The sequence below is a fragment of the Erythrolamprus reginae genome, chromosome 1 (assembly GCF_031021105.1).
Source record: "Erythrolamprus reginae isolate rEryReg1 chromosome 1, rEryReg1.hap1, whole genome shotgun sequence".
Taxonomy (NCBI): domain Eukaryota; kingdom Metazoa; phylum Chordata; class Lepidosauria; order Squamata; family Dipsadidae; genus Erythrolamprus; species Erythrolamprus reginae.
This window is the reverse complement of record NC_091950.1, coordinates 228,007,066-228,029,676: the sequence shown is the minus strand read 5'-3', so window position 1 is coordinate 228,029,676 and position 22,611 is coordinate 228,007,066. Positions and strand designations below refer to the sequence as shown.

General features: G+C 44.0%; 1 protein-coding gene across 2 annotated transcripts in view; it reads right to left on the bottom strand.

Moving 5' to 3' along the window:
• RCAN2 (regulator of calcineurin 2) overlaps positions 1–22,611 on the bottom strand; it is a 36,734-nt gene that overhangs the window by 12,739 nt on the left and 1,384 nt on the right. The window contains exon 1 of one of the 2 annotated variants that reach the window (XM_070732422.1): positions 1,075–1,251. The exons of the other annotated variant lie outside the window; for it this stretch is intronic. Coding sequence (XP_070588523.1) covers positions 1,075–1,161 — 87 coding nt within the window. The 5' untranslated portion in view covers positions 1,162–1,251. Of the gene's footprint in view, positions 1–1,074; positions 1,252–22,611 lie in introns of those variants that run through there. 2 annotated transcript variants of the gene reach the window in all.

The window sequence follows — 22,611 nt, the reverse complement described above, 5'->3', positions numbered from 1 at the left end:
TGTAGACTACATCAAATCTCATCTTGCAACAAACAGAAGATACTGCATGCATAAGCCCCCCTTCCCTCCTCTTTCACACACAAACCCCAATGAAGAGAAAGAAATCAGGACCCAAGTGGAGTTTCATCTTATCAAATGCTCCCTAAAGGAATAAATCTATTTAAAAGTATATTGATTGCACAGTGTGAATATGAAATACTAGATCTTATCGTATTAAGAATTTTAGTTTTTAAAAAACAAACTGATAATACATTTTATCCATCCTCTGCCACAATACAATTTACAGAAAATAAAACAATTTGTAGTAATTATTTTGCCTGCTTCTTCAGGGCTTTCCTTTCCTTTATGCTGCAGTAGTGAGATGGACAGATACAATGCACTTTGCTCTTTACAAGTATCACTTAAAAGAAAAGATTTTCTCACTACATACACTAATAGTTTTCACAATATTCTTTTTAAGTTTTAAGATGTTTGGCAACATCTTAAGGGGAAAGGGAAAAAAATCACTATCGATATACACAACAGGAGACCGATAAGAAATCAGAGAAATGCACCTCAAGTTTTCAAAATGTTATGCAAAAAAGTAAAACTATCCAACTTTGGCAGAAATAATCCTTTAATTTGGGTGAATCACTCAACTATTGGCTATGTGGTACAAAGCCATAAATATTTTTTTCAGTTAAACAATACATTAACATACAAACACCTGAAGGTCAACCCAGCTTCAGCACAGAACAATTATACTCAGAAAACACACATCCATACACATTTACAATTTATTCCTTTATTTACTTTAAAAAGATAGGTCAATTGTGTAAGCATCACATTGAAAAAAGCAGAACTTTCCATTTAATTAGGGTTTCATTTGTGACGCAACTCTTAGATTAATTACATCATAAATCCATTTTAAAAGTGAGATTTAAAAAAATAGCTCCCTAATTTTTTCATACAAGATTCCCAATATTCTGGTTGTTATGGTAATAATCATGACAATCTGATCTGCTTTCTTGCAGGACATCAAACATTCTTGTCCTTGTCAGAAGCATCTCTGCAGAATGAAAGACATGCACATACCTTCACATCTTCATTGGTAAATACCTCTATATCCACTACACAGGTAACTAGAGAAGAGACATCACAGTCCATGTCATGGGCTGGCATCTCCTTCCTGACATAAATCAAGAGCTTATGTAGCCTCTTTATCAAGACAATAAAAGAGCTTTCTAACTCCTAACTGGTCACGATGCTACTGGTGGGGGAGGAGGGAGTAAGAAAGAGGGAGGGAGGGAGGGAGGAAGAGATGGGAAGGGAAGGAAGAAGGCACCAGTTTTTCTATTGTGCCTGGTCACTGCCTAATTCAACCTCCAGCTAAATAAGCAAAGCCTAGTGCTGGCCAAATCTATTTCTCATTGCAGTGACATCACCACATAGACTGACATCAGCTCAGTGCCCCCCCCAACTCTTTGCTCTCTGTGCTATATCATCTCTAGTGCAAGCAGAACATGATTATGTGTTTCATCTGAACCCAGACTAAATCAATTATAGCAAACCTAATCAGCACCTGAGTCATCATAGCTATGTCAGTCAAGTGCTTTGTTGGCAAAAGATTGTGTTTCAAATTTTCCTTGAGAAAATTGTCCTGCTTTTGGAAAAGGAGAAAGGAATAGCTAAATACTTCCTCACTTGTCTTGTACGTTTTAGCATTATAGTTACTGCAGTTTTTTTCTGATAGAATTCATGTGCCTTTAACAATAAAAAGAAAGATCACATCAGGACCACCACAGTGTACTAACCTCCCTGCTGGACATAAATAAGCATGAATGCCTGATTCAATGAGTTCCTAGTTCTCATAGAAAAAGCTTCTCTCAAGGACAGACTGTAAGAGAGACAGAAATGAGGAGTGCACATACAGTAAACCCCTTCAAAAAAGATGGTAAAGTTCATAACACTATGTTGGTAACTATCATGAAGAATAAGGCCACATACATACTACACCAAGGGAAAAGCAAAAAATTTATAATGAGGTATTTAGTTAAAAGCAATTGTCAACATGGCAATGTATTAGGACATGGCTATGATAGACCAGTGTTTCCCAACCTTTTTTGAGCTGCGGCACATTATCCATATTTTCAAAATCCTGGGGAACACTGAACGGGGGGGGGGGGGCCCTAAAGAAAAGTTTGGACCAAAAAAAATCTCTTGCTCCATTTTGCTCTATTTCTCCCTCCCTCTTTCTCTCTCTTCCTTCCCTTCTTTCTCTCCATCCCTCTTTCTTCCTCTTTTTTGCTCTTTCTCTCCCCCTCCTTCCCTCCCTCTATGTCTCTCTCTCCCTTGCTCTCTCTGCCTCTCTTGCTATCTCTTTCATTCTTTCTCTCTTGCTATCTTTCTCTCTCTCCCGTTGGTGCCTGTTCCGTTGGTGCCTGTTCCGGAGCTCCGCCTCACAGCTGACGATCTTGCCGCCGCCCCACGGCTATTACCCGCTGAGGCTGCTGAGAAAAAGGGGGAGAGAGGGGGGAGAGGGGGGGCTACTACCCGCTGCTGCTGCCGCTGCCGCCACCATCACCCTCCCGCTGCGTGCCGCCCTTCCACTGCCGCTATCCTCCCACCAGGCCCCAAAGCTCACCTGCTGCAGCCGCCAGGGAAGCTCCAGCTGGGCGGGGCGCTGCAGTTGCCGGAAAACTTGGAAGGCGCTAAGAAGGAAGCTCAGCTTCCGTTCTCACAACTTTTTGCTCTTCGCAAAAAGTTTCGAGACCAGAAGCTGAGCTGCTTTCTTCGCGGCACACCTGATCATGTCTCGCGGCACATCAGTGTGCCGCGGCACACCGGTTGGGAAACACTGTGATAGACAATCTGAAACGTAGGCCTAGAGGTGGAATTCTTGCCTCACAATCAGATTTTTGAGTTCGATCCTAGGTAGAGGCAGATGTAGAGTCTCCTGCTTGGGCAGGGGTTGAGCTAGATGACCTTTAAGGTCTCTTCCAACTCAGTTAGTCTGTTAAATATAGGTTATCCACTAGGCACGTCTTGATTGCATTTCCAGACTGCACAAGATCTTGGTGGCTATTTATTTATTTATTTATTTGATTTGTATGCTGCCCCTCTCCGTAGACTCGGGGCGGCTCACAACACAATAAAAACAGTTTATAACAAATCTAATAATTTACAATTTAAAATATTAAAAAACCCCATTATTAAACAGACATACACACAAGCATACCATACATAAATTGTATAGGCCCGGGGGAGATATCTCAGTTCCCCCATGCCTGACGACAAAGGTGGGTTTTAAGGAGTTTGCAAAAGGCGAGGAGGGTAGGGGCAATTCTAATCTCTGGGGGGAGCTGGTTCCAGAATCGGGGCCGCCACAGAGAAGGCTCTTCCCCTGGGGCCTGCCAACCGACATTGTTTAGTTGACGGGACCCGGAGAAGGCCCACTCTGTGCGCTCTTCCACAGTGAAAAGGGAGCTTCTTGAATATTAGAGGCATGGCAATAAGATGGAGAGGCCTCTGGATTGATATACTGTACAGGTAATCTTCCACTTACAATCACAATTGACCCCCCACATTACCATTGCTAAGCATAAAAGTTAACCCATGTCCCATTTTATGACCTTTTATAGGAAGAATTGGCTTGAGTCCCTATCTAGAAGAAACAAGGGTGCCACTACTTGAAAAGGTTTTCTTTATTGGTGGTCAGAAGCTATTTCAGCAATAACTGGTTCTAGGAAAACTAACAAAACAGCCTGGTGAGTGGTGGGTTTTATGTGGTTTTAGGGCTTTGTGTCTGAGCGGTGTCCAGGTCGGTTGTATTTACTTTCTGTGCTTGAGAGTGCTCTTTTAGTATTCTAATTATTCTTCCCTGACCCCCATTGTGTCTGGGAGATCATGCCCTATCCTTGAGGTTGGATGAGAGAGTGCAAACACAAGTGTCATTGTTTTCATATCTTTAATCTGCTCAGCTTTCGCTCCTTGCGAAAGCTGTAGCTGGTAGCACTTTGCTTATGAATGGAGCTGTCTGGATTCTGAATATTTATTCACAGGGAGCACTCTGCCTTTGTGAATGGATACAAATGAATAGAATAGAATAATTTTATTGGCCAAGTGTGATTGGACACACAAGGAAGTTGTCTTTGGCGAATATGCTCTCAGTGTACATAAAAGAAAAAAAATACATTTGTCAAGAATCATGTGGTACAATACTTAGTGATTGACATAGGGTTCAAATAAGCAATAAAGAAACAATATTAATAAAAATCTTAAGGATATAAGCAACAAGTTACAGTCATACAGTCATAAGTGGGAGGAAATGGGTGATAGGAATGAGAAAAAACTAGTAGTAATAGTAGTGCAGACTTAGTAAATAGTTTGACAGTGTTGAGGGAATTATTTGTTTAGCAGAGTGATGGCATTTGGGAAAAAACTGTTCTTGTATCTAGTTGTCTTGGTGTGCAGTGCTCTGTAGCGACGTTTTTGAGTGCAGGTGTTGAAAGAGTTTATGTCCAGGATGTGAGGGGTCGGTAAATATTTTCACAGCCCTCTTTTTGACTCTTGCAGTATACAGGTCTACAATGGAAGTCGGGTTGGCAGCAATTGTTTTTTCTGCAGTTCTGATTATCCTCTGAAGTCTCTGTCAGTCTTGTTGGGTTGCAGAACCAAACCAATTATAGAGGTGTATTTGACAGACTCAATGATTCCTCTGTAGAACTGTATCAGCAGCTCCTTGGGCAGTTTGAGCTTCCTGAGTTGGCGCAGAAAGAACATTCTTTGTTCTGCTTTTTTGATGATATTTTTCATGTTAGGTGACCATTTTGGCTAGGACAGCGATACTGTTGATACTGTGTTGTCCTAGTACTGTGAGAGGTGGTAGGATGGGAGGGTTTCTCCTAAAGGGTTTCTCCGAATGTATCTCATTCATAGGCACTCGGCTTGTTGCAAAAAGTTGTTTCTGGAAATTTCCGTTTGCAAGAGGATGTGAGTGGGCTTTTATTTCAGAAGAGATCTATCTGTCAGTCTGTATGTCTGTCTACCTACCTACCTACCTACCCACCCACCTACCAGCCGGGGTGGTGCAGCAGGTAATTTCTAGTTGTTTCTCTTCAATTCGTGTATCACTTGGTATTGCAATATCAATGAAACAGACTTTTTTCTTTTCCACACTGCAGTTGCAGAGGTCTGTTAGAGGACATGCTTGTGTGCTTTCCAAGGTATACCACAGGAGGGAAAGCTAGCTTCACACCAAAAAGAAAGACAAACAGCTCTTCTTGCAACATCACCCAAGATCTGCTCGCTTCTCCCCCTTCCAGGGCACCCACCTCACAAGTAGGTGCCACAACCAGGAAGGTTCAGAGCTGTCAGGAACCTGACTGATTGCACTGAGCACTAGCTCATCTTCCCAACAAAGTAGTACCTATCTATCTACTTGCATAGAACATGCTTTCAAATTGCTAGATCGACAAAAGTTGAGGCAAATGATAGGAGCTTACCCTGCCATGTAGTGCTAGGGCTCGAACCACGAAGCAGAGACCATTAAGCAACTGAACCACTGTGCCTCATACTCCAGGACACTGCAACCATCATAAATACATGCCAGCTGCCAAACATTTGAATTTTAATCATGTGAACATAAGAATATTGCAATAGATGTAAGTGTGAAAAATGATAAGTAACCTTTTTCACTGCTGTTGTAACTTCAAGTGGTCACACCAAACAAATGATTGTAGGTCAAAACCTACCTGAATGTAGGTTTGCTACTTCTATATTAATTGATCCATGTATACTTTGATAGGGGTGTTATGGTACATTTCCAAGGAAACGATATTTTAATTAATTAAATAAATAAATAAATGGATTTATATGCCGCTCCTCTCCAAGGACTCGGGACGGCTCACAACATATCAAAACAATATACAGTATACACATCTAAAAATCCAATTAATATAGCTAATATGTCTTTAAAAACAATACTGGACTTCTGAAAAGTATAAGCATGCACATGTACTCAGTACTTTATTTGGCCCCCTTTGGTGGAAACTTCTGCATCTCATTTGGAAACCAAGAACCCAAAATATGGAGGAAGAATGGAAAGGCAAACACTGCAAGATGCTTGAGGTCCAGTGTAATGTTTCCACAGTTTGTGTTGATTTGGAGAGCCATGTCATCTGCTGGTATTCATCCACTCTGCTTCATTAAGTCCAGGGTCAACGCAGCCGTCTATCGGGAGATTTTGGAGTGCTCCTTGCTTCGTTCCACATACAAGCTTTATGGGGATGGGGATTTCAATTTTCCAGCAGGACTTTTCACCTGCCCACTCTGCCAAAAACACCAAAACCTGCTTCAATGACCGTGGGATTACTGTCCTTGATTGGCCAGCAAACTCGCCTGACCTGAACTCCAAAGAGAATCTATGGGGCATTGCCAAGAGAAAGATGAGAGACATGACATGGAACAATGCAGAAGAGCTAAAGGCCACTGGTCTTCCATAACACCTCAGCAATACCACAGGCTAATAGCGTCCAAGCCAGGCTGTATTGAGGCAGTAATTGCTGCAAAGGGGGTCCAAACAAAGTACTGAGTACATAAGCATGCTTATACTTTTCAGAAGTCTGATATGTACAATCCTTTTTTTTAATTGCATGTAATATTCTAATTTTCTGAGTTGGGGGATTTGGGGTTTTCATGAGCTGTATCCCATAATCATCACAATTATGACAAATCATGGCTTGAATTATCTTGTCTTGCATGTTATGAATATCTCTTATATATTTTCACCTTTACTTTTACTGAAATAAATGAACATTTACACGATATTCTAATTTTTCAAGTTTCAGCTGTATGTCACTAATTCTGGCAGAAAAAGTTAATAAAATTGCTTATTTCAAACTCTTACATAAAAAATACTGAAAAACAAACAGCAACATATTGAACAACCCCAGTAAAATAATCTGTAGTCTTTATAAATATACTTTTATAGTAAATGTTACTGATTTGTAGAGTCATTTCTTCATACTTCTTCACCAGTTAATACTTGCTGCAGGTATCTGGAACTTCATTATTATTTTTCAGAAACACCAGAAAGATGTGTATATTTAGAAATGGGCAAATATTTGATTGCAAATATTAGGGGATGCAAAACCCCTAGTTATAACTGAACAGAATTTACAAAGTTCTTTCTTTGTACTTTCTTATGGCTTAAAACATTTTGGTCAAATCAAGCCAATAGTCTTCTGTGTCTATATTTAGAATGGTTGATTAAAAAAAAACTTTGTGCTTTCAGATTTAATGTTTATAATATAATGCTATGTTTAAGACCATATTCCAATTCAGTAGTATTAATGGTTTTGCTTCTATTCTTAGTAGTGTACTTTTCCAGTTCTTTAAGTTTTAGGTTTTGGTTTCTGCTTAAATAGACAACTTGGAGCCAACCCATGATTACAGGATTTCAATTGTAATCACAAATGAGGCAGTCTGTTTTCTGTCCTTGTTGCTAGGTCCCTTCTCGGATGGTCATCTCCATTTAACAATTGTCTCTCTTGTTTCTATTCATATTCTTCTTCTTTTAAAAGAACTTACATTGTTCTCTTCTTTTAAATGAGAGGCAATTTAGTTCAAGTATTTAGATTTCCAACATATCAAATTTTGATTATCATAAACCAGGATAACAACATTAACATATCTTTTTCAGAATATAAGACGCAACTGAATATAAAATGCACCTAGATTTTAGAGGTGCAAAACAAGAAAAAAAGAATTCTGAACCAGGTTGCCGGCCGGGTCTGGGAGGCCACGGGCGGGCCGCGGCAAGCCAGGGAAGCCGCGGCGGCGCGGGAAGCCGCGGTAGGCTGCCGGCCGGGTCTGGGAGGCCACAGGCGGGCCGCGGCAAGCCGGGAAATCCGCGGGAAGCCAGGAAAGCCACGGCGGCGCGGGAAGGCGGCCGGGTCTGGGCGGCGGTGGGCGGGCTGTGGCAAGCCGGAGAAGCCGCGGTGGCGCGGGAAGCCGCGGTAGGCTGCCGGCCGGGTCTGGGAGGCCACAGGCGGGCCGCGGCAAGCCGGGAAATCCGCGGGAAGCCAGGAAAGCCGCGGGAAGCCGGGGAAGCCACGGCGGCGCGGGAAGGCGGCCGGGTCTGGGCGGCGGTGGGCGGGCCGTGGCAAGCCAGGGAAGCCGCGGTAGGCCGGCGGCCTGGCCCAGGGCCCCCGGTCATCACCCCCCACCCTTGTTCCCACCCCCACCCCATGGATGCTTAGAAGGCTTGGCAGCAGATCGCGCCGCCAGACCCAGGGACCCCCAATGGTTTTCTTACCTTACCGGGCCAGCAGCTAAACAACCATTTGGCTGCGAGGGGTGTGTGTACGCGGAGAACGTCTGGGATTTAAGGGGCGTGGAAGAAAGCGGGCTTATAATTGGCCCCTTTCTTTCCCGCCTTTACTTGAAGGAACTGTTGCTGCAAACTGTTGTTTACAGAGCAGCGGCAGTTCCTTTAATTTCAAATTCCGGCGCAGCGATCGGTCCTGTGCGCTGGAATTTGAAATTCCTGGGCTGGGGGTTAAAAACCTCTGCGCTATAGCGCGCTGCGCAGCTTAGAGGGAACTATGCTTGTGGACCAACACCCAGAATTCCTCCTCCAGTCATGCTAGCTCAGGAATGGGAGTTGAAGTCCACAAGTCTTAAAGTTGTCAGGTTTGGAGACCTTTGCATCCTTAATTCCTAACCCAGGGGTCTTCCAATTTGACAACTTTAAGACTTATGGATTTCAATTCCCAGAATCCTCCAGTCATGCTAGTTCAGGAATAGGAGTTGAGGTTCATTAGTCTTAAAGCTGTCAAGTTTGAAAAACCCTGGATTAGGGATTAGGGGTGTAAGGGTCTCCAAACCTGGCAACTTTAAGACTTGTGGACTTCAATTCCCAGAATCCTCCAGACATGCTAGTTCAGGAATGGGAGTTGAAGTTCATTAGTCTAAAAGCTGTCAAGTTTGAAAACCCCTGGATTGGGGATTACGGTACGCTGCAAGGGTATTCAAACTTCCTGAGCTAGTCCTCCTCTAACTGTGGCTACATTGCTCTTTAAAAATTTTAGCTGTATTTACAAAGAGCCATAAAGATAATCATTGGAGATTCAGGAAAGGAAGTGGGAGGGACAAAGTTGCAGTCTTTTGAGAAGGAGGGAAGGAGTGAAAGAAGAGTTGTGTCAGCGAACCAAATAGCATCTGAGAAATAAATCATTTCCATGCCTGTGCTTCTCGCAGGGTATGATTTATTAACAGCCATGTTTGGATTCGACTTGAATCATTCCAACTCTTGAGTCCCTTAGATTACATCCGGGTCAAAACCCCATATCACATCCCCACACCAACAAGTACAGTCATGAGGACCAATCCTATGCAGGGTTCCTGATTCCTTCCTGTGTTCGTTATTGTGGCATTAGCAGAAACAAGTGTGTGGTGGCATCTCTCTCTCTCACTCACTCCCCCACCCCTGTTTCCTTTATCACTACCAAACTGTGTCAGGCCAATCTTTGACTTCACATAATGACTGTGGGCCTGACAGGCGGCCTCCCTTTCCGCAAAACCCATCTCCTGGAACAATAGAATAAGTATAGGGGTAGTATCGTTCCAGACCATCCTATCTTCCCCCTCTGGAACCCTTTGGCTTGTTTGGATAATTCTCATGGAACTGTTTGACTAACCTATTAGCACCAACATCCCGACTCTTTACCCAGGTAGCCTCTGACAGAGGGTACCCCTTCCAATGAATTAGGTACTTCAAATTTCCCTGGAAAATGCGGGAATACAATTTTTTTTTCACTTCATAGTAAGGTTCTCCCTGAATTACTACAGGGGAAGGGGGCGGCTGTGCATGTGGCCTAATGTTGGACCCGATCACTGGCTTAAGCAGGCTGCAGTGAAATACAGGGTGGCTCCTCCCTAGGATTTTAGGCAGCGCAAGCTGCACCATGACCAGGTTTATTACTTTCACTATTGGGAAAGTGCCCAGGAATTTTGGGCCTAACTTTTTGCTAGGCAGCCTTAACCAAATGTATCTGGTAAAGAGGAAAACTTTATCTCCCACTTGAAAAAGGGGTTGGGGAGATCATTGCTTATCTGCTTGTTTCTTGTAGGTTGTGCTGCCTCCGTCAGCGCCTTCTTGGTATCCTCCCATCCTCTCTTCAGTTTCTCCATCCACTCCACCAATGTGATAGACGAGGGAGGTTCTGTAGGTAGTTCTGGCATGGGAACAAAATCTTGACCACTGGTAATCTGGAAAGGGGTTAGTCCTGTGCTACTGTGTATAGAATTATTGTACGCTACTTCTACAAAAGGCAGTAACTCAGCCCAATTGTTCTGCTGGTAACTCACATAACATCTAAGATGCTATTCCACTAGGGCGTTAGCTCTTTCTGCTGCTCCATTTTTGGAAGGGTGAAACACAGAACTGAGTCCTTGGGTGGAACCAATGGTGCGGACAAATTATCTCCAGAATCTGGTTGTGAATTGGACACCCTGATCTGATATGATTCTGCGGGGGACTCAATGCAATCTGTAAATGTGTTTTAAGAATAACTTAGCCAAATGTCTGGCTGTGGGTAGCCCTGAACAAGCAATGAAATGGGCTTGTTTGGAGAACAAATCAACGACAGTCCAAATAACAGTGTTTCCCTTGCTCTTGGGGAACTCCACTATGAAATCCATTGCTATTTCTTCCAAGGGCCTAATAGGATTGGCTACTTGCTGCAGCAATCCAGGGGGATTTCCAGGCCTATGTTTTCTGGTGGCACAACATTTCACATAATCTTTGACTTCCGCTCTCATTCTGAGCCACCAGAACTGTGTCCGCGCCAGATGCAATGTTTTCAGGAACCCAAAGTGGTCCTGTAGTCTGGAGTCATGACTCCATTGGAGAATATTTAGTCGCAGGCTGGCAGGCACATACAGCTTGGTTCCCTTCCAAGCCAACCCTTCCCTCAGTGTTAGGATTTCTTTATAATCGTTGAACCACAGGTCAGTGGGCAAAGCCGACTTTAATTTGTTTTCCCATTCCCTGGTGGAACCTGTCTCCTGGTCTGGTCTCGGGTGAGAACAGGGGCAGCTTTCTCCTTACTTTCAGGATGCGGGGAAAGACATGGGATGATCGGATGTACCTCTTCCTCTCTCTTTCTATTGTACTGTGGTTTTCATGACAGAGCATCAGCAATGAGGTTTTATTTATTAGATTAGGTTCTTCCCAATGGGATATGTTTCAGTGTAAAATTGAACCATCTGAAATATTGGGCCCACTGTACTTGCTTAGGGGAAAGCCTCCAAGGGGTCTTTAATGCTTCAAGGTTCTCATGGTCAGTCAATACTTCAAAAGGAATGGCTCCGCCTTCCAGAAAATGCCTCCATGTCCCCAGTGCTACACTTACAGCAAATGCTTCCTTCTCCCAGAAAGCCCACTTCCTCTCGGTGGGGTCAGCTTCTTGGAAAGGTATGCACAAGGCAGCAACTGTCCCCTTCCATTGTCTTGTAAAAGCACTATTGCCCCATCGCTGGCGTCGGACTGGATCACAAACTTCCACTCGGGGTCAGGATGTTGCAGGATGGGCTCCTTTGCAAAAAGTCTTGAGTCTTTCAAAAGCCTTGTGGCATTCCATCATCCACCTGATTGGCTGAGAGGGTCTGGGCTTAGTAGGAGCTGACCCAGTCTTTAGTAATTCGGTTAAGGGCAAGGCAACTTCTGCGAAAGCTGGAATGAAGTGCCGGTAGAAATTTGCAAATTCTAAGAAACTCTGTAATTGCTTGTGTGTGTGGTGAGCTTGCCAATCAAGCACTGTCTTCACCTTGGTTGGGTCCATCTCTATGCCTTCGCTGGATATGCGGTATCCCAAATAGTCTACTGACATCTGGTGAAATTTGCACTTGGAAAGTTTCACACAGAGCTTAGCAGACAAAAGCTTCTTCAAGACTTGCCTCACCAACTTGACGTGGTCAGGGAGATTCTGGCTGTAGATAAGGATGTCATCTAAGTACACGAGAACCCCGTTGTAGAGGTGGGTGTGTAGAACTTCATTTATGTACTGTGTGAATACAGCAGGGGCCCCTTTCAGACCAAATGGCATCACTCGAAATTGGAAACTCCCTAATGGGCAATTGAAAGGGGTTTCCCACTCATCTCCTCCCTTAATTCTGATGCAGTAATAAGCCTCCCTTAAGTCCAACTTGGTAAAGAATTTCCCCTTGGCTAGATGATTTAGTAAATCCTTCATGAGTGGGAGGGGATAAGTGTTCTGCACACATACCACATTAAGATTTCGGTAGTCAATGACTAAGCGAAAGCCTCCGATCTTCTTCTTAAAGAGAATGGGAGCTGCTGTCCTGGAATTTACAGGCTGGATGAATCCCCTCTTTAAATTGGTGTCTATGTAATTTCTCAGCTCTCCCAATTCTTTCGGTAACATTGCATACATCCTAGGTTTTGGGAGAGTTGCCCCAGGGTTCAAATTCTATCATACAGTCTGTAGGTCTGTGAGGGGGCATTTCATTGCAATCTTCCTCACTGAACACTTTTCCCAAGTCTCTATTCCAAGTACACCTTCAGGAGATTTGGAAGTGTTCCTTCATTCATTGTAACCGCTGCTAAAGACAAATCTGGCTCCTCCAGGGGAGGAGGGTTTCCCCTGTCAGTCTCTGAAAAAGGGTTAGAGACCAAGGGGATTAAAAACTTACGATGCCCACCCTCCCAACGAAAGATGGGAGTCCATTTGTCCATCCAGGCCAGACCCAATATAACTGTTTCCAACATCTTGGGGGCGACTATGAATCTCAAGAATTCATGGTGCCGGTCTATCCACAGCTCCACTAACTCAGTCAGGAGCATAGCAGGAACTCCACCCACTAGAGAGCCATCTACCTGCTGGAAACAGATGGGTTTTGCTAAAAGCCTGGTCTGGATTTTTAACTTCTCCACTACGGTTTTGCTAATAAGGCATCTTAAGCACCCTGTATCTATCAGGGCCCGTACTTCTTCCTTCCCCCCCATGATGATTACTTTAATCCTTGCTTTAATGATGAACGGATGGATGGACTCACTCACCATTGGGTCGTCCTCTCTACCGGGTTCCTCATTCCAACCGGGGCTGGTTCTTGAAGTCATAGGGTTTTCACCTTTAGCAAAATCCTCAGGAGGGCACAGCTCTGTAGTTTGAAAGGCCCAGTGACCCTGCAAAGGGGCTTCTTCAGATCCTCTTTCTGCTACCAGGCATGGCTCTGGTTTTGGTGGGGAGAGGGACATCAAGCAGTCTGTCCCAATATGGTCAGTCTGGTCACATCTGGAGCAATTAGTTCCCCTCATAACCCCTGACAAGGGGAGCCAGCTGACAAGGAAAAAGGTGGCCTCTTAAAAGATCCTTTGTTGCATGGTGTGGGGGAGGTCCCTTCTCAACAAGAATTATGTCACACAAAGCAACTGCCGTGGCATACCAATCTTAAATGGCCCAGCTGCCTCCCACCTGCAGTTCACACGCCTCTCTCAACTTTGGATCAAGGACACTTTTGAAAATATGGACCAAACAGTTTTCTGGCCACCCCTTCAGGTTATAGGCAATCATTTGAAATTCTTCCATAAAATTCTTCACAGGCTTGCCTGCCTGTTTTAATTGAAAAATACGAGTCTCCACTTCTATCGGCTCAGGAGCCCTCTCATTATGCAATCAGAGGAGCAGAAGCAGGAGGGCCGAGCAGCTTTTGAAATCCCCCCACAAAGGAATTCCTTTGATATGACATCGGCTTGCCTCTATCTTGCAATTCACTTAGGGAGTAGCTGGGGTTGAAGGGGAGGTTACATTATTCATTTTTGCCGTGTAGAGAGGTAACTTCAGGGGGGCATGGGAAAGGGAATCTTCAGAAACCCATGGGCAGCTCAGCCACCCCCATTCAGGAAGATAGGTTACTTCTGGCTTGTTCATCTCAGTCCCAAGCCTATTCCTCCCCTCTTTACCTTGATAATGTTGAATTCTGTCTGGTTCCTACTGGAAAGGGGGGTAGTACATTCCAAGCCCTTCCACCTCCAGATTCTTGGTTAACTCCCTCTGTTCCATTCTTCGGATCGGCAGAGTTGGAATTATTGTCAGCGAACCAAATAGCATCTGAGAAATAAACCATTTCTATGCCTATGCTTCTTGCAGAGTATGATTTATTAACAGCCATGTCTGGATTCGACTTGAATCATTCCAACTCTGAGTCCCTTAGATTACATCCAGGTCAAAACCCCATTTCACATGCCCACACCACAAGTGCCGTCATGAGGACCAATCCTATGCAGGGTTCCTGATTCCTTCCTGTGTTTGTTACTATGGCATTAGCAGAAAGGAATGTGTGGTGGCATCTCTCTCTCTCTCACTCCATTTCCTCTATCACTACCAAACTGTCAGGCCAACTTTTGACTTCACATAATGACTGTGGGCCTGACAAGCTGCTTATCTCTCTACCTTCGCCCCCACTTGCAGAAAAGATCGAAAATGATCTAACAGGAAAAGTATCACTCATGGCAGATTCTAGCACTCGGACCATGCAGGGAGAGTGCAGGGAGAACAGCTTCTCCCATCCCTCCCAGAAAGCGTTTCTGCTGATCGGCTGCGGCATGGGACCATTTCCCCAAAGCCTTTCATTGCACCAGAGTATTTGCCCTTTGAAACTGCCTGCTTTCCTTCTCCACCTCGGGGGTGCCTCCCCCTGCTCCTCCATATTGCTGTCCTCAAAGGCTGATCGGAGCACACTAACTTCTACCCCAGGCACTGGAAATTAAGCCTAGTATTTTCTCCAGTGAAGCTACCATTTCGATCATTAACTTCGCTATCTCCCCCTTCGTTCTTTCCTTCTGATTGGCGGTTGGATCAATATCCTGGAATACCGCCAATCAGCTGTCTGTTGCCAACAACTGAGCTATTACCACTGTCCCGCCAAATAACTTTCCCCTCCCCAGGTGCAGCATTCGGTATATAGGACGCCCCCAGTTTTTGACCCTCTTTTTTGGGGGGGGGGGGAAGGTGCGTTTTATACTCTGAAAAGTATGGTACCTCTCTCTTTTGAGAAAGGAGACAGTCAAAACAAGAATGAGTAATTGTAAGAGGGAGTAGAACCAAAATGCAGAATTATATTTGCCAGGCATGGAACAAATTTCAGAGAAAATAAATTGTGCCTAGTGGCAAGTCCTATATATAAATTTAAATTTCATGAAGGAACTCTCATTTTATTGCTCTATTTTACATCAGTGCTGATGATAACCTGATGATAACCACTCACTTCCATTAATATTGTTCCAGTATCATCCACTGAGACAGTAAAATAGATTCTATCTCTTAGTGGCATGATAAACCCCACAAATCTCCCATAAAGTTGTAATGTTATTTCATTTCCAGTACTTATAGAACTCTTCCACACTTATTCTTTCCACTCCTGAATTTCTCCCAACAGTTTGAAACCAAGTCACCATAATTTTTGCAGTCCCTGAACTCAAATCAATCCTCTGCCCAGCTGACTAGTAGAAGCCATAACTCAACTTGCATCCTGTCCTTCCTCACTCTGTTTTGCAGTAGTTGATGCTCGGAAGTGATCTGAAATCAGTCAATCAATCAGAATACATGTGGTTACTACAAGGCTGGCTAAATACCAGTCACAGGGGAGAGATATAAAGAAGGAATTTTGCCAACAAGCACATGGCCAATTCAGATGAAAAGAGTCCCTTTAGTATGTTTTTCTCAGCTGAGCCAGAAGTAAGTAGCAAAGACACAAGATGACGTGGAATTTATTTATTTATTGTTAGAGTTGAAAGGGACCATGAAGGCCATCAAGTTCAACCCCCTGCCCAAGCAGGAACCCTATAGCACACCAGTCAAGTGGCAGTTCAATCTTCTCTTAAAAATGTCCAGAGTGTTGGAGTGCACAAGGTCCGCTGGTAGGTTGTTCCATTGGTTGATCACTCTGACCGTCAGGAAGTTCCTCCTTATTTCCATGTTGAATCTCTCCTTGGTCAGCTTCCCTCAGTTCCCTCAGTCTCTCTTTGTAAGTCTTGGTTTCGAGTCCCTTAATCATCTGGGTTGCTCTTTTTTGCATCTTCTCCAGAGTTTCAATGTCTCTTTTGAAGTGTGGTGACCAGAACTGAATACAGTACTCCAGGTGTGGTCAGACCAGGGCGTAGTAGAGTGGTATTAAGACTTCCCTGGTCTTGGAGTGTATTCCCCTGTTGATGAAGCTTAGGATTGTGTTGGCTTTTTTAGCTGCTGCTGCACATTGTTGGCTCATGTTTAGTTGATTATCCACCAAGACTCCAAGATCTCTTTCGCAGTCGCTACTGCTAAGAGGGGTTTCTGCCAGGTTTTATGTGTGTCCAGGGTTTTTTATGCCTAGGTGAAGGACTTTGCTCTTGTTGATGTTAAACATCATTTTGTTGGTGTGAGCCCACTGTGTTAGTCTGTCTAGGTCTTTTTGTAATTTTAGCCTGTCTTCTAGGGTATTGGCTGCCCCCGCCAGCTTGGTATCGTCTGCGAATTTGATCAGTTGCCCTTCTATTCCCTCGTCCAAGTCGTTGATGAAAATGTTGAAGGGCCCAGGGCCCAGGAGAGAACCATGTGGTACCCCACTGCCTACGTTCTTCCATGTGGATTTGGAACCGCTGAGGACAACTCATTGGGTGCGGTTGGTCAGCCAACTATTAACACATCTGCAAGTGTTGTAGTCTACTCTGGTTTTTTGAAATTTGTTTAGGAGATAGTGGTTGACTTTGTCAAAAGCTTTGCTGAAGTCTAAGTAAATGAGGTCCACCGTGTTGCGCTGGTCTACTAATTTGGTTATGGTATTGAAAAAGGATATGAGATTGGTTTGGAATGATTTGTTTCTGACAAACCCGTGTTGGCTGTTAGATATTATCTGGTTTGTTTCCAGGTAGTGGCAAATCTGTTTTTTTTATTATTTTCTCCAGTATTTTTCCAGGTATTTAAGTCAGGCTGATAGGTCTGTAGTTGCTTGGATCCATCTTTTTACCTTTTTTGTGGATGGGATCTACGTCCACTCATTTTCAGTCATCTGGTAGGTCTCCAGTGGCCCAAGATTTTTGGTAGATGAGAAGAGGTTCCGCTATGGTGTCTGCCAGTTCTTTTAGGACTCTGGGGTGGAGTCCGTCAGGTCCCGGTGATTTGAACTTGTTGAACTCCCGCAGGTAGTCCCTAATGGTAGCTTTGTCTGCGTTGAGTTCAGTTCCAGGGCTGTTAGTTGCAGTTAGGTTGTAGGTTGGTGGTTCCTTTATGTGTGAAGACTGATGTAAAGTAGGCATTGAGCAGTTGTGCTTTGTCTCTGTTGTTGGTGATTTTGTTACCATCTTTGTTTTTTAGTATGGTGACTGTTTCCTTAATTTTTTTCTTGTTGTTTATGTGGTGGAAGAAGCTTTTTTTATTGTCATTAATTTTCATTGCGAGGTGCTGTTCGTGTTGAGCTTTTGCTGTTCTTATGTTTTCCTTGCAGGTTCTGGCTGTTTGCTGATATTCTATCTTGGTTATGAGTCCTTCTTTCCATTTATTGTATTTGGCTTTTTTTTCTTTTATGTTGTGTGCGAGGTCCTTGTTTAGCCATGCTGGTTTCATTTTAGTTTTCCTGCTTTTCTTTTTTGTGGGGATTGAATTGTTTTGGGCCTCAGTGATAGTGTTCTTTAGGGCTTCCCAGGCTTCCTGTGTGGATTTACTCTTTAGACATTCCTTCGAGAGTTTATTCTTTAGGTTCGCTCTGAGCTTGTTAAAGTCCGCTTTTCTGAAGTCTGGGACTGTAATTGAGTTGGGTGTTGTAGTTAGTGATTGCACAATGTTGAATTTTAGAATGATATGGTCACTCTCACCTAGTGTCCATTCTCTTTCTATTCCCTCTATCATTTCTTCCGTTTGTTAAAATTAAGTCTAGTACAGTAATACCTCATCTTACGAACTTAATTGGTTCCAGGACGAGGTTCGTAAGGTGAAAAGTTCGTAAGATGAAACAATGTTTCCCATAGGAATCAATGGAAAAGCCAATAATGCGTGCAAGCCGATTAGGAAAATCCAAAACATTAAGGCTTTAAAAAAAAAAGCTGCTCAGACAAAGCTGAGGCGAACGGAGTGGGGGGAGGGAAACCCATGGAGATCCAGAGGGGAGAATGGGGCAGGAAAGAGTGCAGAAAAACGGAGGAAACCCATGGAGATCCAGAGGGGAGAATGGGGCAGGAAAGAGTGGAGAAAAACGGAGGAAACCCATGGAGATCCAGAGGGGAGAATGGGGCAGGAAAGAGTGCAGAAAAATGGAGGAAACCCATGGAGATCCAGAGGGGAGAATGGGGCAGGAAAGACTGGAGAAAAACGGAGGAAACCCATGGAGATCCAGAGGGGAGAATGGGGCAGGAAAGAGTGCAGAAAAACGGAGGAAACCCATGGAGATCCAGAGGGGAGAATGGGGCAGGAAAGAGTGCAGAAAAACGGAGGAAACCCATGGAGATCCAGAGGGGAGAATGGGGCAGGACAGAGTGGAGAAAAACTGAGGAAACCCATGGAGATCCAGAGGAGAGAATGGGGCAGGACAGAGTGGAGAAAAACGGAGGAAACCCATGGAGATCCAGAGGGGAGAATGGGGCAGGAAAGAGTGCAGAAAAACGGAGGAAACCCATGGAGATCCAGAGGGGAGAATGGGGCAGGAAAGAGTGCAGAAAAACGGAGGAAACCCATGGAGATCCAGAGGGGAGAATGGGGCAGGAAAGAGTGGAGAAAAACGGAGGAAACCCATGGAGATCCAGAGGGGTGAATGGGGCAGGAAAGAGTGCAGAAAAAAGGAGGAAACCCATGGAGATCTAGAGGGGAGAAGGGGGAAGGAAAGAGTGCAGAAAAATGGAGGAAACCCATGGAGATCCAGAGGGGAGAAGGGGGAGGAAAGAGTGCAGAAAAAAGGAGGAAACCCATGGAGATCCAGAGGGGAGAATGGGGCAGGAAAGAGTGCAGAAAAATGGAGGAAACCCATGGAGATCCAGAGGGGAGAATGGGGCAGGACAGAGTGGAGAAAAACGGAGGAAACCCATGGAGATCCAGAGGGGAGAATGGGGAAGGACAGAGTGGAGAAAAACGGAGGAAACCCATGGAGATCCAGAGGGGAGAATGGGGCAGAAAAGAGTGCAGAAAAATGGAGGAAACCCATGGAGATCCAGAGGGGAGAATGGGGCAGGAAAGAGTGCAGAAAAATGGAGGAAACCCATGGAGATCCAGAGGGGAGAATGGGGCAGGAAAGAGTGCAGAAAAAAGGAGGAAACCCATGGAGATCCAGAGGGGAGAAGGGGGAGGAAAGAGTGCAGAAAAATGGAGGAAACCCATGGAGATCCAGAGGGGAGAATGTGGCAGGAAAGAGTGCAGAAAAACGGAGGAAACCCATGGAGATCCAGAGGGGAGAATGGGGCAGGACAGAGTGGAGAAAAACGGAGGAAACCCATGGAGATCCAGAGGGGAGAATGGGGAAGGACAGAGTGGAGAAAAACGGAGGAAACCCATGGAGATCCAGAGGGGAGAATGGGGCAGGAAAGAGTGCAGAAAAACGGAGGAAACCCATGGAGATCCAGAGGGGAGAATGGGGCAGGAAAGAGTGCAGAAAAACGGAGGAAACCCATGGAGATCCAGAGGGGAGAATGGGGCAGGAAAGAGTGCAGAAAAATGGAGGAAACCCATGGAGATCCAGAGGGGAGAATGGGGCAGGAAAAAGTGCAGAAAAACGGAGGAAACCCATGGAGATCCAGAGGGGAGAATGGGGCAGGAAAGAGTGGAGAAAAATGGAGGAAACCCATGGAGATCCAGAGGGGAGAATGGGGAGGAAAGAGTGGAGAAAAACGGAGGAAACCCATGGAGATCCAGAGGGGAGAATGGGGCAGGAAAGACTCGAGAAAAACAGAGGAAACCCATGGAGATCCAGAGGGGAGAATGGGGCAGGACAGAGTGGAGAAAAACGGAGGAAACCCATGGAGATCCAGAGGGGAGAATGGGGCAGGACAGGGTGGGAAAAAACGGGAGGAACTCAAGTATGGAGGTGGGGCATCCCAGCGGCCGGCGGCAGGTTCGTAAGGTGAAAAAAGTTCGTAAGAAGAGGCAAAAAAATTCCGAACCCTGGGTTCGTATCTTGAAAAGTTCGTATGACGAGGGGTTCGTATCTCTACCACTGTACTGCAGTCCCTCTGGTTCCGGTTTCCACTTTTTGAGTTAGAAAGTTATCGGCGAGGCTGGTGAGAAAACTGTCAGACTTTCCACTTGGTGCTGAGTTTGTTTTCCAGTTAATGTCTGGGTAGTTAAAGTCCCCCATTATTGTTGTGCTGTGCTTGTTGCATATTGCTGATAGTTGGGTTGTAAAGAGATTGTCCATTGTATCTGTTTGGTTTGGTGGCCTGTAGCATACTCCAATTGTAATGTTGTCCTTTTTTCTTTTATGTTGACCCATATGATTTCTAGGGGGTTGTCTTCTTTGGATTGATATAGCTCAGTGGCGGTGTAGTGGTCTTTTATGTATAGTGCAACTCCACCTCCTTTCTTGTTTCACCTGTTTTTCTTGAAGAGATTGTAGCCCTTTATCTGTGTGTTCCAGTCGTGTGATTCGTCCCACCATGTTTCTGTAATACCAATTAGATCGTATTGGCCCTCATACATTAGTATTTCTAGTTCGCCTTGTTTGTTCCCCAGGCTTCGTGCATTAGTGTACAGGCATTTTAGGTGTTTGTGTCTGATTCTAGGTGGACATTTTTTATCTTCAGGAATGTTTGTGGGCTTAATATGCACCCCTTTCTTGTTTGCTTCATTGTTCAGTTTCTTGCTTTGGTCACCCGCCACTCTCAGATCTAGTTTAAAGCCCTCCTGATAAGTTAGGCTAATTAACCTGGTTGATTTTTTAAACCAGCATAGTAACCATGTAGAAATGTCCAAAGACTGTCCAGCCTCTTAAGAGCAAGACCTGAATAATAGTTGCAGCTATTTCCTAGGTAGAACCTCATTTTTTAATAATTAAATTCAATAGTCTTATTTGAATACACTAATACAGTATACAGTAACAGATGGGCTTCCCAAGCCTCTGTATTTTGAAGTTATTTTTGAACAACTTTGATAGTGGCTTAGTCTGTTTAGTCAGGAAATACAATATCTTCATTAGCTACAGAACCGGAGACAGTGTCCAAACACGCAGTGCAGTATTAACATCAGCATTGTTTTTAAATACTGATTTGCTTATGGTACATTTTAGGGCAATAATACTACATTAAAAGTTTAGCAAAGTTTGTTTTCATTCATCTTTATGTTGGAAGAAACATCCATGTAGGTTCAGTTCCAAGTGTGGAGAAAGACACTGGAATCATGGAGGCTGACTGGAAAGATGGTTTAATGGTGAAGCAGAACCCCCAAGCACATATGATTCAGAGTAGCTGACCACATGGAGTGGAGAGTGAGAGGTATTTATACTCTTTCTTGGCCTTTGAACTTGAGTTCCCTGTTCCTGTGCAGACTACGTATTCTATTACTTGCTGTCAGACTGCCTATGTGGGGTCATATTTGTCTTGAAGTTAGGTTTGGTTCAACCTTGGGCTGATGTAATATAGAGGCTTGGTTGTGCCAGATAATCGTACTATTTCCTGGAAGGTCGTGCCTGGAGCTGGAGGCCTTTTGTCTTGTAGATAGGTTGGTCCAGTCTTTCTCAATGGACACCAAATATCTGCTAGAGGCAGGGAGCTCTAATAACTCTAATATTTCCTAAAATATTTTATTCTTTTAGGAGAGGGGTGGGTGCTAACTTTCTACATTTATATTGTAGATGTTCCAAGAAAAATGGGAAACCTTGCTGCCAAATATAATGTAATTTTCCACTGATGTTTGGAGTGCAATTGAATTAAGTTTCTAAAAGTCTTATGCTATTATGGCTTTGATTTTAAAAATATATTCCTCGATTCTGATCTCATACTCTGCCATTATCTACTAGCCAGTGGCTATCCCCAAAAGAAAACAAAATCAGGACAGAATTTTGAAAATCCAAGTATATAATGAATGCCCAGAATTACTTCCCTTCATGCCCTATGTTCTTTTCTGAATCAGTATAACAAATTTATTTTCCATGTAAACTCAAATAAAATTTTACCCTTTAATGTGATACTCTTTGCAGGTGATGATATCCTGCACCGCAGCCTTATTTTTCTCCTCAGTGCTCCTTCCTCTTTGAAGCGCCCAAATTCTGCTGAGTAGGAAAGAAAGCTGAGCACTACTCCCTCACCCTGCAAGCTATAAAAAATGTCATCAGCCTGGCCTTTGCAAAGCTGCAGCATGAAGATAAGGTTGCAAGCTCCAGAGAGTACTGTTATTTCAAAATCCTGCAAGGGCACCCTATTTCTATACAGAATCACATTTGGCAATGTACAATCTGATGTATCACTCATTTGTTAATCTTACATAAACATATCTACACATCTGAGAAATATACTGCTCAAAAAAATAAAGGGAACACTTAAACAACAGAATATAACTCCAAGTAAATCAAACTGTCCATTTAGGAAGCAACACTGATTGACAATCAACCCCACTTTGTTGTCAGCACATTCAACTATGTACAGAACAAAGTATTCAA